Consider the following 15,453-nt stretch of genomic DNA (forward strand, 5'->3'; position numbering starts at 1 on the left):
CGCAACCACAGCGGCAACCACGCGGGGTTATCAAGCTGATTATTTAATGCAGCGCCACAGCAACAACAACTAGAACAGTTTTTTGTTTAAGATTTTCATTTTAATATGCCATCTGACACAGTTTGACATGGAATGGCTAAGTTACGACTACGAGCTTGTAATTGCCCCGTGTGCCTTATCAATGCGCCGCTTAACCTTTGACCTCGACTTTTGCTGTTCAGACTTTGTTCATGCTGTCAGCGCATGTCTCGCCTCAGCTTTTCAGATCGCCCGAATAATCGAATCGCATTCTGAACTATTAACCCAAGCACCGAAACCCAACTAAAGATTAAATATAGCTTATAGACAGACGCAAGTCCATTAGAGACTTTGTACATACATTAATACATACTATGTGTATATGTATGTATGTAGCAGCTATACATTATAATAATTAATGTTAATTTGAAATTGGAATATTATATAAACTAATAAAGCTGAATAGGTTTAAGTAGCTCTGCACACTTTGGCCCTAGATACGAAACGAGCTACTCGATTTCGATTGGCCCAAATGACTGAGGTAGTGCAGCTTAATTATATTATAATGATATAGTAATTAAGTTTATATTTTCAAATGAGCTTAAAATCTATATTGCCAACAAATTCAGACCATTATTTTCATGTGTTTAAAGAATATTTAAGAACTGCTGTAAAACAAATTTTAGACATATAAAAAAGTAAAATAAAAATAAAAATAAAAAATAGAAAATATTATAAAAACATATAAGAAAAATATGATATACAATATATTTTACAACAAATTTTAGACATTAAAAATAAATATAATATTAAAAATATATATAAATAAATATAGAATATAGAAACATATAAGAAAAATATGATATACAATATATTTTAATGTATTGAAATTTGCATGGAAAAATAACAAAAATATTTGCTGAATTCGTCGAATAAATTTAGTTATTTTATGTATTTATTTTTTATATTTTTGTTATAATTTTGTACACTAATTTTTCAGTTTAATAAGTTTTATTGCAAAACAAAAATATAATATTGTGGCATATTAGCTAACATAAATATTTTTGGCAGTTTTCTACTAATATATAAATGCAAAATTAAGATTAAACATATTTTATTTATTTTTATTTTTTTTTTTGCGTGTACTTTCAGTATTTAGATAACAAGTTTAAACTTAGAGCTATTTACTATAAACTTATTGGATTTTTCTGTTCTGCCTCTAAATATATACTTATAAATATATATATATATATATATTTTTTTTTTTTTTCCCCATTTCTACTTTGTGTCAGTTTGTCGCGCAGCCATAGATTTTTTCTTTTTTTTTTAGTTTTATCATTTTTTTTTTTATTTGGTTTGCTGCTCGCCTTTAGCATTTGCATTTAGCATAGCTCACATTTTTATAGCAATTCATGTCTATTTGGACGCTTTTGTTTTTGCCCGTTTGCATTTTATTTATTTTTATTTTTATTTCGTCTATGCGAGTCTTTTACTTTGTTTTCCTCTCAAGCGGCGGCAGCGGCGTCGACGTTGCGTCGTCGCCAAGTGAAACTGAAAATTGCAACTAAATGCCGTGCTCATCACTTGTAGACACTTTAGAATGCGCTGTGTGTATCTATGAGATACAAAGATACGCGCGCACTCAGACAGAGAGACAGACAGGCAGACAGACAGACGGAGACCAGACAGCAAATGAGACGCAAATGGAATGTTGAGGTGCTGCACACACACACACACACACACATACAGACAGACATGGGCGTATAGTGCGAAAAAGTCAACATTACAATCTATTCTACACTTGATTAGAAACTGCCTAAAGATACGCCAGATTCTGATTGGCAATATATCGAGTCAACATTGTTGAAGCGCGACAGCTTTAAGATCAGCCCAATTGAGTTATATCCTCACAGGAAGAAGGTCTGTGGTGTAGTTGGCTTGAACTCGGGACATGGGATGCCCGTCACACACTCCCAGCAGCAGTCGGGAAATTGACCTTTTGTATTGACCAGATCGAACTCGCAATTGGCAAAGTTCACCGGTGATTGACAGCTGCAAAGAGAGGGGGAGGAAGAGAGGGAGTAGCTATAAGACTTCATGCCAGACTCACAATTGATAGAGACCATTGCCCTCGTCATCCTGGCAGACGAATATACCGCACGTCTTGTCATCGTTTATCTCCTCGCCCGCATTGAGGTGACCCATCGGAGTTTCGCAGCCCTTCTCCAGCTTCCTGGCGGCCTTCCCGTCCTTCTGCGCCGGCACCATGTGCACCAAGGCATTGCCACACATTATCAATCCGAGCCAAACGAACCAAATGCCGCCCATGTATTGCATGACGAGAAACCGTTAGCTGCACCGCCTCCAACTGTGGTCAATGCCAACAACAAGGCGGCTTTTATAGCCCATTCCATTAGGAGCGGATGACATGCGAGCCGTTTTTTGTGTACAAATTCATAAACAAAATTCGGTTACGATCGATTGCTCAGTTTATTTTTCGATAAATAATCATAATTCATAGAAACCTGGAGCGAAAAAACAACAACAACAGAGACGAAGTTGTCAATCGAAGTCAGAGACAAATGTATTCCAGCTACAGCTGCACATCCCTCGACTGGAACTATGAATGAAGTTTGCTGGTTGGGGATCGGTTTCATTGATGGTGCGGGAACAGTTGGACACAGCGATTTCATTGAGATCAAAATCAAAGCACGCCAGGCAACTGGCTGGCATCTGAGCAAAGTACCTCGTCCAGTTGGACTTGCAATAGCTGTCTCCATGCGAGTGCAAAGCGCATGCCTTTGGCTACTGCTCGCAATGTCTGTGCTGTGGCCCAGGATGAACAGCCTTGGCTATCGAGTCGTTAAGGTAGGTGCTTCCTTGCGAGTGGCCTCCAGTCTAGCCAATTCGTCCACACTGCATCCACAGCGGCAGCAGCGCAAGCGCATGGCCTGGCCGCCCAATCTCTACTCGGACTTTGCGGCTATCGCTGATGCAATGGAGGTGGAGGGGTCCTCGCTATATCCGCCAGTCGACGGCTCTGATGGTGGTGGAGGCGGCGGAGCGGGAGGGGGCGCCGGCGGCGGCGGCGGCGGCGGAGCTGGTGGCGGATCAGGAGGTGGAGCCGGCAGTGGATCTGGAAGTTCTGGTGGCACGGGCGTGGGTGGCAAATGCAACGAGGACATCACCAAGGGCTGCGATGTCAAGAAGATCTTCCTGCCCGGCGATCCCAAGCAGAAGAGCTCGAGCATAGCCGTGAAGGCGGCGCAGGACGCAAAGGCGGCCAACGAGGCGCAGCATGCCGCCGGCCAAATGGCCGCCCAGCACATCAAGCAGGAGCTGGCCGAGAAGGCCTTCCAATCGGCCAAGGCCGCCGAGGCGGCGCTCACCGGCAAGCAGATGGTTGTGCAGCAGCTGGAGCTGGAAATGCAAGAGGCCCATGCCGTGGTGGAGGAGGAGTCCGCTTCGCTGCAGAACACGGAGACGAACATGAATGCCGCCATCGAGGCAGCTCGTGCGGCCACTAATCAATTCGAGGCCCTCACCGCCCTCCACAAGACGGTCAAAGACAATCTGGCCAACATACAAACAGTTGCGCTCGGCTCCCAGCAGGAAATGACCACCAAGGTGCAGCTGCTCGAGGCGGCCAAAAACCGCCTGGCCACGCTCCAAAAGCAGCTGGACAGCGCACGCGATGACTACGAGAAGACCAAGCAGGCGGCCTATCGGGCGGCCTGCGCTGCCGTCGAGGCCAAGCAGAAGGCCGCCAACAGCTATCGAAAGCGGCGCAATCAACGGACTTTCAGCTACCAGCCACTCGATACACATTAGCCAACTCTGATATTTATATATATATATTTATATATATATATAATATATATTTATATTTGTATATACTGCATTTGATTGGAGGAAATTATATATGGTTTCAAGTTCGAATTGCCAGTTGGTCTTTCTATCTGGGTTAAGTCAGCTTTTTGGCCTATTTTTAGAGCTAGGAGGTCATATTATTCAGAACTTTAGACCTAACTAACTTAGGAAAGATTATACTTTATACCTTCTCTGTTAACCCCTTTTAGACCTAGAGCACTCAGCATATGGAAATATAGTACTTTACACCATCTGTATAATCCCTTTTGCACCTAGAGCTCCTGAGCGCTAAAAATAATATTAAAATATAATACGTTAGACCTTCTTTAAGGATATATCGAGCAATATTCTCTGTAGTTTAAGATCTATAATACCCATGTACATATACACATGCATGTGTTGCTACCCCAATATTTGGAATATTTTAATATTGCCTAGCGCGTGGCCATTTTGGATTATATTACAAGCGACTGACTTGAAAACCTTGAAATAAAAGTCTGCAAAATAGACAATTGCTGCGTATTAAGTACTCTGCAGTCTAAGATCGAAACTTGTTGCTATATAACTATTTATTATATAAAAAATCAATCATAATATACTACATCAATCGGTGAATAGATGTATTATAAAGATCAATAATAATTGTAAAGTAACATAAGTCAATCATATTACCGATGGATCACAAATAAAATAGAAATGTTATAAATAATAGCAACAAAATTATAACATTGATCCAATATAATTAATTAGTTATATAATTAGGTATAACATAAATAAAAGCCTTAAGCTTTAAGCTCAAGATCAATAATTTGATTAATTAATTGTTTTTGTTTATCTAAATATATATTCTACGACTAATATACAACATATTTTTGATTTATCTATACTTTTCTCTATACGTTTCTAATTCATTATTACTTAAATTGTTTTACTAAAACGTGAAAACAAATTAATTGTCTCCGTTTTCCTTCCAATTTTAATATTTTTTGAAATCAATTGCTTTCCGATTTTTTTTCCCTTTTTTCGGCATGGTCCTTGTCTCAGCATCACCATCACCACCACCGTCAGGAGTAGCACCATCACCATCGCCACCACCACCATCGCCACCATCACCAGTATCACCACCACCACCTGTACCGGTACGGTCTGTTTCCTCGCAATTAGTATAAGCAACGCACGTCCAGCAGCACTCCGGAAACGGTGTTTTTGTGGACACTCCATCGGTACTGCACATCTCAAACGGTGCCGGCTTCTGGCAGCTGTTTTGTGTAAAATTTGGATTTGAGGATTAGATTTGAATGGGATTTGAAGAGCTTATTTGAGAGAAACTTACTAAAGTACTAAAGCATCACCCTCGGTATTTTGGCACACATTCACTCCGCACGTATTTTCATCATTGACAAATTCACCCACTTTTATTTCTCCTCCTCCTCCTCCTCCTCCTTCTCCTCCTCCTCCTCCTCCTCCTCCTGATGAATCCGTTCCTCCTCCTGATGAATCCGTTCCTCCAGGCTCTGCTGGTGGTCCTTGGTCTGGCGCTTTTCCTGTGTCGTCTCTTGCCCTTCGCTCTGACGGTTTTGTCGGGTCTGTCGGGTTTGGTGCGTTTGTCGGGTCTGGCGAGCCAGGCTTTTCTGGTTTGCCTGCTGCTGAAGACTTGGGCTTGCATCCATTGGCTAAGACCCGTTAGATTTTATTGACGACTTGCTTGAATTGGTAGCCCTATACTCTCTTACCTCCCTTGTCCATTTTGGTGTAATAGACCAATGCATTGGCGCACAATGCCAAGCTCAACAGGGTCAACACGTTCAGGCTCAGCTTCATGATGTACTCTCACTTGCCCAACTCAAACTGAATTAGTAGCACCCATAGGAATGCCTTTTATATGCAATTTCGACGCCAACACCGTCCACTTGTGTAACGAAATGTTTTTGCACCTGTTAAGGAAATTCTTACAAAATATTACTGTAACATACCTCCATATAGTTATTCTGCAGAAAATAGCTAATTCTGATATGTAATTAATATACAATTTGATTTCAGCTCATAAACAAAGGAAATCAATTTTTGGCAAAGACACATAAGAAGAAACATTTCTATAATCGGACATGAGCAACTAAAAGATATCTGTAATAGACTTTGATAAACAACAAAAACAAAGACTAGATCTGTATCTAATACAGGTTAAACAGACTGGACGGTTGGCATTTCCGAATATACGTTACATTTTGTGGTATCTGCCACACCTCTCCCTTCTGCCTGTTACCAACATTTTGAAAACACATTCTTCTTTTATATTGTATGGGCTCAGAGCATAATAAAGTATATAAATCATATTAATCATGAATGAAAAGTTATTGAATAGCAGTCATAATTCACCGTATCATAGTGAAAGCCCATAAGGACGTGCATCATCTTATGAATATGTATGTGTGTGTGTTTAGGGTATCACTAGTTGGGCACTCCCATATATAAATCATATAATTGTTTTACTCAATAATCCAAATAATCCTAGCTAAGCTTATGGTAATTCTATCTTGCTTAACAATTTATTGCATTCTTATATTATGAGTTTGAATTATTTATATTTATATTTAAATTTAAGTTATTAATTAATTTGATAAACATTTTTGATTTGATTTTATTTTATTGATTTTTTGTAAGGCCTCTAGTTTATCAATTCAAATGGAAAAATTGAAATGAAGAACAATTTGTTGCTCGTAAGGATCAGGAATTATATTTTGTGAACATTGTCGATCTCCTCGCGCATCCCTCCTTCGAAATGCTCCGTTTTTAATTAGTTGCCCCAGGGTGGATTCTCATGAGCAATGAACAAGAGGACGAGATGGAGAGAAAAGGAGAGATAGAGAGAGTGAGTGAGTGAACAGCATTGAATGAGATGAGACGCACAGACGCAGAAGCAGGTCCGGCTGGAATGGGCAAAGGGCTTTCGTTGAGAAGGGGCCACGAAATGAGCCAAGCGAAAAAAAAAAATTGAAATTAAAAAACTACAGGAGACTTTTACGCATAGTAGGTACGCAGTGTGTGAAGTGTGTGTATGTGCTATAAGACGAAAACGAAAAAAAAAATCAAAAGAACATTGAGAACCGGACCTGACAATGATCTCCTGCTCATGAAACTAAAAGGCAGCGGCAGCGGCAGCAACGGCAACGGCAGCGGTTAAAGCAACAACATGCTGCTGCTCAAACCCAACAAATTGTGAGTTTCGGTTGACGATGACAGTGTGAGAGCCTACCACTCTTCCCCTTAAAGACACATACACTCACACACACACACATAGATATCGTATCAGGCATGTATTTGCGCTTATGCTTAAAGCAAAAAAAAATATGCCGAATGAGATATTTGGCAAACCTAATACAAATGCATGCTCACACATATGCCCAAAAATGTGTGTATGTATGCGTATGCATACATTACGTATTGCTTGGACAAACATGTGTCTGGTGGCTTGTGTGTATGTAGCACAAATCATTTCTCAAGCTGTCCAAAACTATATCAATTAGGGTCTTTAAATATTGTCCAGTTAGGTGAGGAAGACAATTTGCGACCGCTGCTCGCTGCTCGCTGTCTGCGCATTTCCCACCAAACAACGCTCCAAATCAAACCTGAATTAGTTAGCGGCGTGTGTGAGTATGGATAGATGGATAGATAGATTGGTTGGTTGGGCAGGGTAGGGTACTGCTCTCATTAATTGAGTGAACATGTCGAAAATTGGTTGGATGAGAAGATTTACTAGTTAGTGCCTGATAACAGCACCTCGCTCAGCACCGAAGGCCGGCTCAGAAAAATGCTTACAATTGGACTTACAATGCCAATGCAGCGTGTATTTGTTGTTTCCAACCATACGCAGAGCCAGCCACGCAGTGCTGTTCCGCATGCATGTACAAACTCTAACATTGCCCGAGTCGACGCACAGCCAGACGAACGATCGAACCTAAAGCAGAAACCATGCGGTCGCAACATGTGTGCTGTGAGCAGGATGACTACAGCACGCCACAGGCCGGCCGCAGTGTGTGCGACAAAACGAGATGGCTGTAGTTTAGGGCAACAACATCAACAAAAAACAAATGTCAAACTAATAGGAATGCGACAACAAATAAAACGCACAGCGTGTATAGTGAGAGGCGGACAGAGGGAGAAGGAATAAGTGTTCTCTCTTGCTCACGACCGCAGAGCCAAGAGAACACGATTCAGCGAATAATTGAATAACAGCGACTGCTCACGCTTGTCTCTGCAACATGTTAATGTTAAGCTTAACATAGGCGACAAGTCTGTTGTTGTATTTGGAACTTAACTTTTATACTTTATATCAAACTTGTTTCGTTTTTACCGTTACAGTTGATCGTGTGCCGCGTGCCCTGTTGGACGTCTGCTCGCTCGTCTCTCGAGGCGTTAAAAAATAAAATAGAAATATATGTACACTGGTATATGTATATAAAATAAAATAAACTTCAATTATATGTTGCCACCCGGGTGGGTAAAAACGACAATCAAGAGAAATAGTTTCAAATGAATTATAATGAAATAAAACAGGCAACTCTGCAGGAAAAGGCAATTCAAATATAAAGATATTTACATAAAACTCATACGAAATTCATCAACTGACATCAAGTGCGTCAATTGAATTAATCGAATAGTGTTTGCATACGAAATCAAATCCCCAAACAAATACAGTTAAATGCATCCAACTTTAAATTGAATCGCATTTTCAGTCTCTGCATGCGAGAATGTGTGTGTGCGTGTGTATGTGTGTTCAGGATTTTCACACCTTTGCACGGTGGCCAAGCGTGTTTCACACATTTCTTGAAATTAAAAATAAATAAATCGAAAATCAATGAAAATTATATAAATATATAATTCGGACTTTGACCCTTGACACGTGCTCAATTGCAACTTTAGCGCCATTTGGCTGTCACAGTTAAGTGTCACCAAAAAAAACTAAATAATTAAAGCATTTAAGCACATTTATAAAATGCTAAATAATATGAATTCTACGCAAATTGATGGAAATAATCGTCGAATCATGGTCATGATAATTAAACGAATTTCATTTGGCGAGCCCCGTGATAAGGCAGGTAATCCCTAGGTCTAGACAATAATACATTTCATTTCGACTTCAATTTTTTAAACTCAAATAGTTAAGTTTCCAAAGAAAAGAAAAAAGCCCGCCAAAATCTAGACAGATTTCTTGGAATATACATATGTATTTCATTTTAAGAAGTTCAGTATATATTTCTAATGATATATAATCAAGATAAAGTATTTTTCAAGGAATGTATAAGTATACACTAATAATGCATACATACCTAAAAGAAAATTGTATAATTTATTAATTTATAAATTGAACATTTCGGCATAATCAAATCCAACGCCAGGGAGCCAGTTAACATTTGCGTTGTCAAACACGCCAAGCACAGGTTCGATGTTGCGCCTGGTTTGACGTTACTTGTTGGCTGCTCAGAACAGTGCCATTGTGAGCTAACATTATAATTCACTGCTATTTTAGTTTCCCACACTCATATATAAAAAGTAATAGAAATAGTATTTATTCTGCTGCTCTATTTTCTTTTAAATTATAACATCAAGTCTCAGCTGAATAACAGCTAAGGCAATAACATTGTTGTTGTCAAGCAAATGAGTTTGTTCAGCTGGTTCGATGTTGTGTCGCAAACGGTTGGATGTCGAACACTTGTGTATGGTAGCATTAACATTCAGCTGTGCCAACCTCGCTGTTAGCTCATTTTAAAAAGATTTTGAATTTCCGCCCGACTGTTTCTCAGTTTTTTATCGCGTTTCTCAATTCTTATTTGGTGCTTGATCAAGACGGTTAGCACCACTGCCAGCCGCTGCGCGCCTAATGCGCACACGTGTGTGCGTCTATCTAAAATATGTGCGCGAGTGTGTGTTTCCGGTGTCAAAAAAAAAATAAAAAAATAAACCAAAGTGTAAATATTCAATTAACGATTATCCATTACACAAATACTCGATTGACGCTTACTCTACATATACATTTATGCATAAATATGTATATATTTATAACAATTAAAATGCGAGCGCGTATGTGTGTGTGCGTGAGTGTGCTTGGCGTAACCAACAAATCGCGTTACTGTCGACTGGCGCCAACGTCGTCGATTTAATTATAAATACATCAACAATAACAGTGCCAATGTTCATGCACACACATAGACATGCCTCTGTGTGTGTGTGTGGGTATGAGAGTGTGTGTGTAGTACACCAACTGTGCACCATTTCAAATTGTTATACACGCTGGTAGGCGTTGCTTTTTTTAGCCTCATCATATGCTCGCCATCCTCTCGCCCCGTGGCCATCGATCTCGCGGTCTCCGGTCCAAAGTAGAATTTCGCCGTTGGCATCGGAAACACACCCGTAAAATAAAAGAAATAAAAAGAAACAAAAAACAGAAAACTGATTGGTGTTTGGGTATATTTGCATTCATATGCCAATATGTCACCACATAAACAAAATCGTGCTAAAATTAAAATATTTACCTGCGATTGCCTATTTGCTAGGACATCTGTTCACATCTTACCGGGCAGCATTAGATTCCTGTTTTAAATAACTCTAATACTGTCAGGTAAAGATGTCGTCCGTGTCCTTATCCATCAAAATGCAATAAAAAAATATGGAAAAACAATAGATATATAAAAAGAAAAAAATATATTAAGGTCCAGGCATGAAACTTGCCCGTTTACAAAAGAAATATAAAAAATTTGGTCAATATTTCAAATAGAGGCGTGGCAATTTTGGATGACATCAGTTAAAAGAAAGATCTTCGATGACACCAGGCCTCTATATAAGTATGTGTGTGTGTGTTCAGGTAAACAAGAACTAAAATTAAATTTTTTTATGATACGTGTTTCTCTAAAAGAATTTGAATTTTATTTTATTTTTTATTAGCCAATCTCTAAGCCTAATTATTGATCTCTCTCTATTCTGTCTCTTCTCTATATATGTACATGTCATACTCAAAATATCTTTGCTAAGAACGTTGCCTTCCCTTCAGTAGCTTATAAAGAATTTAACTGTTTTTGTGTAGACATCTAATCAACTAACTGTTTGTCTTGCCTAACCGACTGACTGAGAGATGAGCTAACAACTAGCTGTACTCATCTATGGCCTGGTCAGCTAGATTCTAGATAAGATTGGGGCAGACTGCTCTTGTCAAACATTTGACAACAAGGTAAAATAGCTAAACAACTAAGCCAATTGTCAAGAGAGTCAACGACAACCAACTGTTGAGTCTATGCCATATGTACATACATATATATGTATGTCTGTATATATGGTATTTGGTCTACACAACTCAGATAATAGACACTAAAAATACTGAAGTATGGGCTGTAAACGGTTTACAACGCACTCAACCTTCAACCGCACAGTGCTTCCCATTTGTCAGCAAAGTCAAGTGGATATGGAGCGCTTTGTTTAGACTGGGGTGTTCTGGGGGGTTTGTTGCGAAAATCTAATCAAGGAAACCAAAAATATATACGTAAAGTGAGGCATTGCAATGGATGTTAGTTGCGGTCGCCCCGTCGAGACGTTACCAGGCGTTACCAAGAGAACGTCGATACATAACCGGAACGAATATAACACCTATTAATGAACCTAGCAGCGGTACTAATGAAGAAGGCACACTCTGGGTTTTTCTCTCGCTCTCTCCCTCTGTTCTCCAATAGAGCTTTGCCAGTCAGGCGGCCAACCACTCGAAATTATATCTTCAAATTCCAAATCATCGTGACGTCTCAATCAAAAGCAAAGTTTTAAGCAATTAAGCTCTGATATTGATATAGCTGTATTTTACAGTTAGTTTTCAATACAGTTGAATGTAGGTTAAGACAGCGTAGCACATTTTATACTACCCATAAAATTGTACAAGTCTTATACAGGTAGGTTCTCATAGCTCTAAAACTAATTTTTTATTAATTTCATAATTTATATGAATTTGCAAATTTGAAAATAGTTATCAAAGTCGGAATCATATAACACTTGCGCAGCCACCCAAACGCCCCATCAAGGCAGCTAGCTAGCCATTTCATAACCCTATCAAGAACCCGAACTCGGACAAATAGAAACCCATACAGCGATAGGCAAACACTTCAATACATATACATATATTATATATATATGACTGTGGAGCATGGAGTCAAGTGGTGTCCCGTAGAGGGTTAGTGATTGTATCGATTGGTTTGCTGTTAATCAAAAATGTGACCAGAGACCACTCGATATCCATGCGTCAAAGATAATGCCGATGTCTGCCTGGCAACCACGACCGCCATAATCCAGTTCCAACTGAGCAATAATCGGACTATTCAATATCAAAATTAGTTTTTATATCAACAAATAAGATCCAAACTACTCCAACTACTCAGACTCTAATTAACCTAGTAAATATATTATATTATGGCAATAAAGACGATTCGTTTCATTCATTCATCTTTGAAGAAAATTATGGTTCAGACGTGGCTTTTGGGCCCAACCTCTGATCACATCTTATCTGCGGGCCTTTCAACTTATTGTACATTCCAGCTGAAATTTGTTTGGTCACCGCTTGGCCACTACGTAGGGTATCTAATCATGGGGCCCAAGTCTATCTAATCATGGACTCTAAGTGAACTGCTAAAGAGCCGCATGGTAAGTATCTAATCGCATACATTAGCTATTGATAAAGTTATATTAGACTCGGACTCGGACTCGAACTCGGATGCGATTGTGGTTGGCGCCTATAATTTCGAGTACTTCTCGAGCGATTCGGTTGAAAAGCACAAACCCAAATTTAAGATCAACAATGATTTTTGGTAAAATTTTTAAAGTAAAAAAGCTAATTGTGTTTTGATATCACTTGGAGATTGTTTTATAAAGATAATTATTTTACAATTTATTAAAAATAAATAAAAAATGGAGAAAAATGTGCTTGGAAATTAGAGTATGTATTTATAACATTTCAGGGAACTGAATTAATATTAATTGAAGAAGAATAAAGCCAAAATATAATTGAAATAGTTCTCGAGATAGAAGCATTTAAATATGTGTAAAGGAGAGTCAAAATATTTATTAATATTAACTAAGTTGTTGAGAAATATTGACTAGATGTTAAATATATTAAAGTTTGTTTTAAATGTTTCAATCAAGGTACAAAATACCAAAGTTTATTGCCTCGATCACGACAATTGGAAATGATTGGAGTCAAGGGCCTTTAAGCAGCTGATTTAGTTATTTTTGTTGTTGTGTTTTCCAACATTTTTTGTAATTAAAAATGCAGCGTCTTCGAGGTCTAATGAACCCGCCTCAAAGTCTACGTGGCCCTGCGTCAGACTTTGGCCACAAATATCGCAGAGAGCTCAAGGGACCAGAGGCCGGAGAGCTGTCAAGCCTGTTCTCTTTGAGCGAGCGCTAGGAGTTTCTTTTTCTGTACGCATAAATTAGTTAAACACTAATTTCCAATTCCGATTTCAGTCATGCAAATGTTAATTGACCACTTAAGTTAAAACCTCATAATGATCGTTAATAATACCGAGCACGAAGATCGCGCCGAGCTAGCGAGCGAGCGTCCCAGCGACAACTGTAACCAAAAGAACAGGTTCAAATTTAACTCTTAACTAACTAAGCAGAGGCGCAGCCCCTTCACCAGCAGCATCCACTAATCTGCTTCGACTCTGGCCAAAGTCGTAAAAGATATGTAGTCTTATAACAAAACTTACTTAGCACACATTATACACACATCTACATACATAGTATATAGATACATTGGCGAAACCTGAGAGCCCTGTAGCCGGAGGCTCTTAACTGTGCATTAATGATCTTCGCCATGCCAGCTCATTTCTCGCTGTTTCTCTTTTATTAATACGCTCTATCCATAAAATGGGCTAAGAAACTGTGCTGTCAACAGCGGGCCGAAGCAGGCGGATTACCACATATCTTTATAAACACACATACATACTATATCTACAATCGAGAATCGAGAATGTATCTGTATTATGATGTCTTATGGAACTTGTAATACAAATTTGAAAATACCAAATTTTATTATTGAAATCGGTTTAATTTTATCTCTATTTATTTTTAGTTTTATACCATTTTTATAAAATACCTTAAAATTGTTTGGGCATCAGAAATAGATGCCATTAAATAGATGAATAGAATTTCTGTAGATAGAAATGAAATTTGTGTATGGTGCATATATCATAGCAGAGCTAGATCAGGAAGTGGGCTTTACAATATTTGTTTATGGTCTAAAAAATATTGATAAGAAAACTGATTTAATAATGAATAAATTTATCAGTAGAGAAGTTCGACTACATGACGTGACGAAGCGAGCCCCAAAATTATTTATATGTGGTACATATGTATGTATGCATATGGAATATATAATATATATGTTAATCTACTTTTTTTTATGTTAGTCCATTACAAAGGTCAGCTGGAAGCCACTTGCCAGATATTACAGTTTTAGCTATAAAAGTAGAAAATTAACAGCTGCTAGCCGATTCGCCATGCCCCAAAAGGGCGTAAGTATATATAGTACACATATATATAGTATATAGTAATTTGTGTATATGTATGTATACATATTTAATAATATGAAAATATTTATTATATAATGAAACTTTATGAATCAAAATAAATAGAGTTATCTAAGATATTCATTTAATTAATGCGAAACTCGATTCAAAATTAATAATAGAACATCTACATCTAAATATCCATATATGAATGCATAACATGTATATATATATATATAACAAATACATGCCTCTCTGAGCAGACATCTAGTCATCTTCTAGCTCTGGTAAGCAATGCCAATGAAGTTATTTCCGGCTTGTTGGACCGCGGCTCTGAAATGGGTCAGACTAGAATAAACAGCTAAGTGCAGAAGCAGTCAGAATATTAACGTTCATTTATCAATGTGGCAAGTGGATGAGGCATGACTCGTGCCACCTAACGAATGTCTGCGGCTGCCCGATTTAACAACTGTGCAGCCCGCATTGCGAATACTCTTTCCACAGATCACAGTTTTCTTTCTCTCTCTCTCCCACACATTGTATGCACATTTCATAGGCTAGCTGAACTGCCCTCTGTTAGGGTATAGAAAAAACTATCATATCGCTGGCAACTCTCTGCGAGCTAGCGCAACTAAGAGTCTTTGTCTTGGCTATGGATAATTGAACGTTCAATTGCGTCCAATTGCCCCTGGTAACTGGTAACTGGCGCTGTCCGTTAGCTCGAATTGGGCAGCTGCGCGCGCGAGTTAGGAGTTAAGAGAGGAGCCCGAGCGACAAGAACAAGCTTGCTGCTGCCTCTATTCAACAGGCAGACCCTGCTCTCGGCCACGCCCACTGTTTAGCGTTGGCGGTGCATCAAATTAGCATTATTATGTTGCCTACTGGAGCCCTCAGCCAGTGGAATGCGATTTTGCAACCAGACAAGGCAGACAATAAATCTACTGCACTCAGCTAACTCAGGTGAAATTACTTGTATAATAATACTAATAATAATTAAATAATAAAATAAACAATAAATAAAAAT

The 15,453-nt window shown here is 38.7% G+C and overlaps 3 protein-coding genes and 1 long non-coding RNA gene across 4 annotated transcripts; 2 read left to right on the forward strand and 2 right to left on the reverse strand.

Moving 5' to 3' along the window:
- Positions 1 to 1,388: 1,388 nt before the first annotated feature.
- On the reverse strand, positions 1,389 to 2,479 carry LOC149091097 (uncharacterized). The gene is made up of 2 exons (XM_089261614.1): positions 2,129 to 2,479; positions 1,389 to 2,070 (listed from the first exon to the last, which is right to left on the reverse strand). Exons 1-2 carry the CDS (start codon positions 2,353 to 2,355, stop codon positions 1,926 to 1,928), a joined length of 372 nt encoding a protein of 123 aa, XP_089117740.1. The 5' UTR covers positions 2,356 to 2,479; the 3' UTR covers positions 1,389 to 1,925.
- A 12-nt stretch (positions 2,480 to 2,491) lies between these two features.
- Positions 2,492 to 3,906, forward strand: LOC115564769 (uncharacterized). The gene is made up of 2 exons (XM_089261613.1): positions 2,492 to 2,886; positions 2,947 to 3,906. Exons 1-2 carry the CDS (start codon positions 2,641 to 2,643, stop codon positions 3,847 to 3,849), a joined length of 1,149 nt encoding a protein of 382 aa, XP_089117739.1. The 5' UTR covers positions 2,492 to 2,640; the 3' UTR covers positions 3,850 to 3,906.
- Positions 3,907 to 4,795: 889 nt separating this feature from the next.
- On the reverse strand, positions 4,796 to 5,868 carry LOC149091098 (uncharacterized). Its single transcript, XM_089261131.1, has 3 exons — positions 5,622 to 5,868; positions 5,222 to 5,561; positions 4,796 to 5,147 (listed from the first exon to the last, which is right to left on the reverse strand). Exons 1-3 carry the CDS (start codon positions 5,707 to 5,709, stop codon positions 4,865 to 4,867), a joined length of 711 nt encoding a protein of 236 aa, XP_089117257.1. The 5' UTR covers positions 5,710 to 5,868; the 3' UTR covers positions 4,796 to 4,864.
- A 700-nt stretch (positions 5,869 to 6,568) lies between these two features.
- LOC149091099 (uncharacterized) lies at positions 6,569 to 12,355 on the forward strand. Its single transcript, XR_016196952.1, has 2 exons — positions 6,569 to 11,816; positions 11,891 to 12,355. It is a non-coding gene; the product is annotated as an uncharacterized LOC149091099 (long non-coding RNA).
- The last annotated feature ends 3,098 nt before the right edge of the window (positions 12,356 to 15,453 follow it).

This window comes from Drosophila navojoa, chromosome 5, assembly GCF_054131105.1.
Source record: "Drosophila navojoa isolate 15081-1374.11 chromosome 5, UAZ_NAV_1.0, whole genome shotgun sequence".
Taxonomy (NCBI): domain Eukaryota; kingdom Metazoa; phylum Arthropoda; class Insecta; order Diptera; family Drosophilidae; genus Drosophila; species Drosophila navojoa.

Excerpts from the sequence above, each read along its gene's own strand:
- LOC149091097 (XM_089261614.1), bottom strand. The coding sequence starts at position 2,355 with ATGCAATACATGGGCGGCATTTGGTTCGTTTGGCTCGGATTGATAATG. Across the intron at positions 2,071-2,128 it reads GGCAATGGTCTCTATCAATT|CTGTCAATCACCGGTGAACT; the intron begins GTGAGTCTGGCA and ends CTCTCTTTGCAG.
- LOC149091098 (XM_089261131.1), bottom strand. The coding sequence starts at position 5,709 with ATGAAGCTGAGCCTGAACGTGTTGACCCTGTTGAGCTTGGCATTGTGC. Across the intron at positions 5,562-5,621 it reads CACCAAAATGGACAAGGGAG|CCAATGGATGCAAGCCCAAG; the intron begins GTAAGAGAGTAT and ends AACGGGTCTTAG. Across the intron at positions 5,148-5,221 it reads GGTGATGCTTTAGTACTTTA|CTGCCAGAAGCCGGCACCGT; the intron begins GTAAGTTTCTCT and ends TACACAAAACAG.
- LOC115564769 (XM_089261613.1), top strand. The coding sequence starts at position 2,641 with ATGAATGAAGTTTGCTGGTTGGGGATCGGTTTCATTGATGGTGCGGGA. Across the intron at positions 2,887-2,946 it reads TTGGCTATCGAGTCGTTAAG|CGGCAGCAGCGCAAGCGCAT; the intron begins GTAGGTGCTTCC and ends CTGCATCCACAG.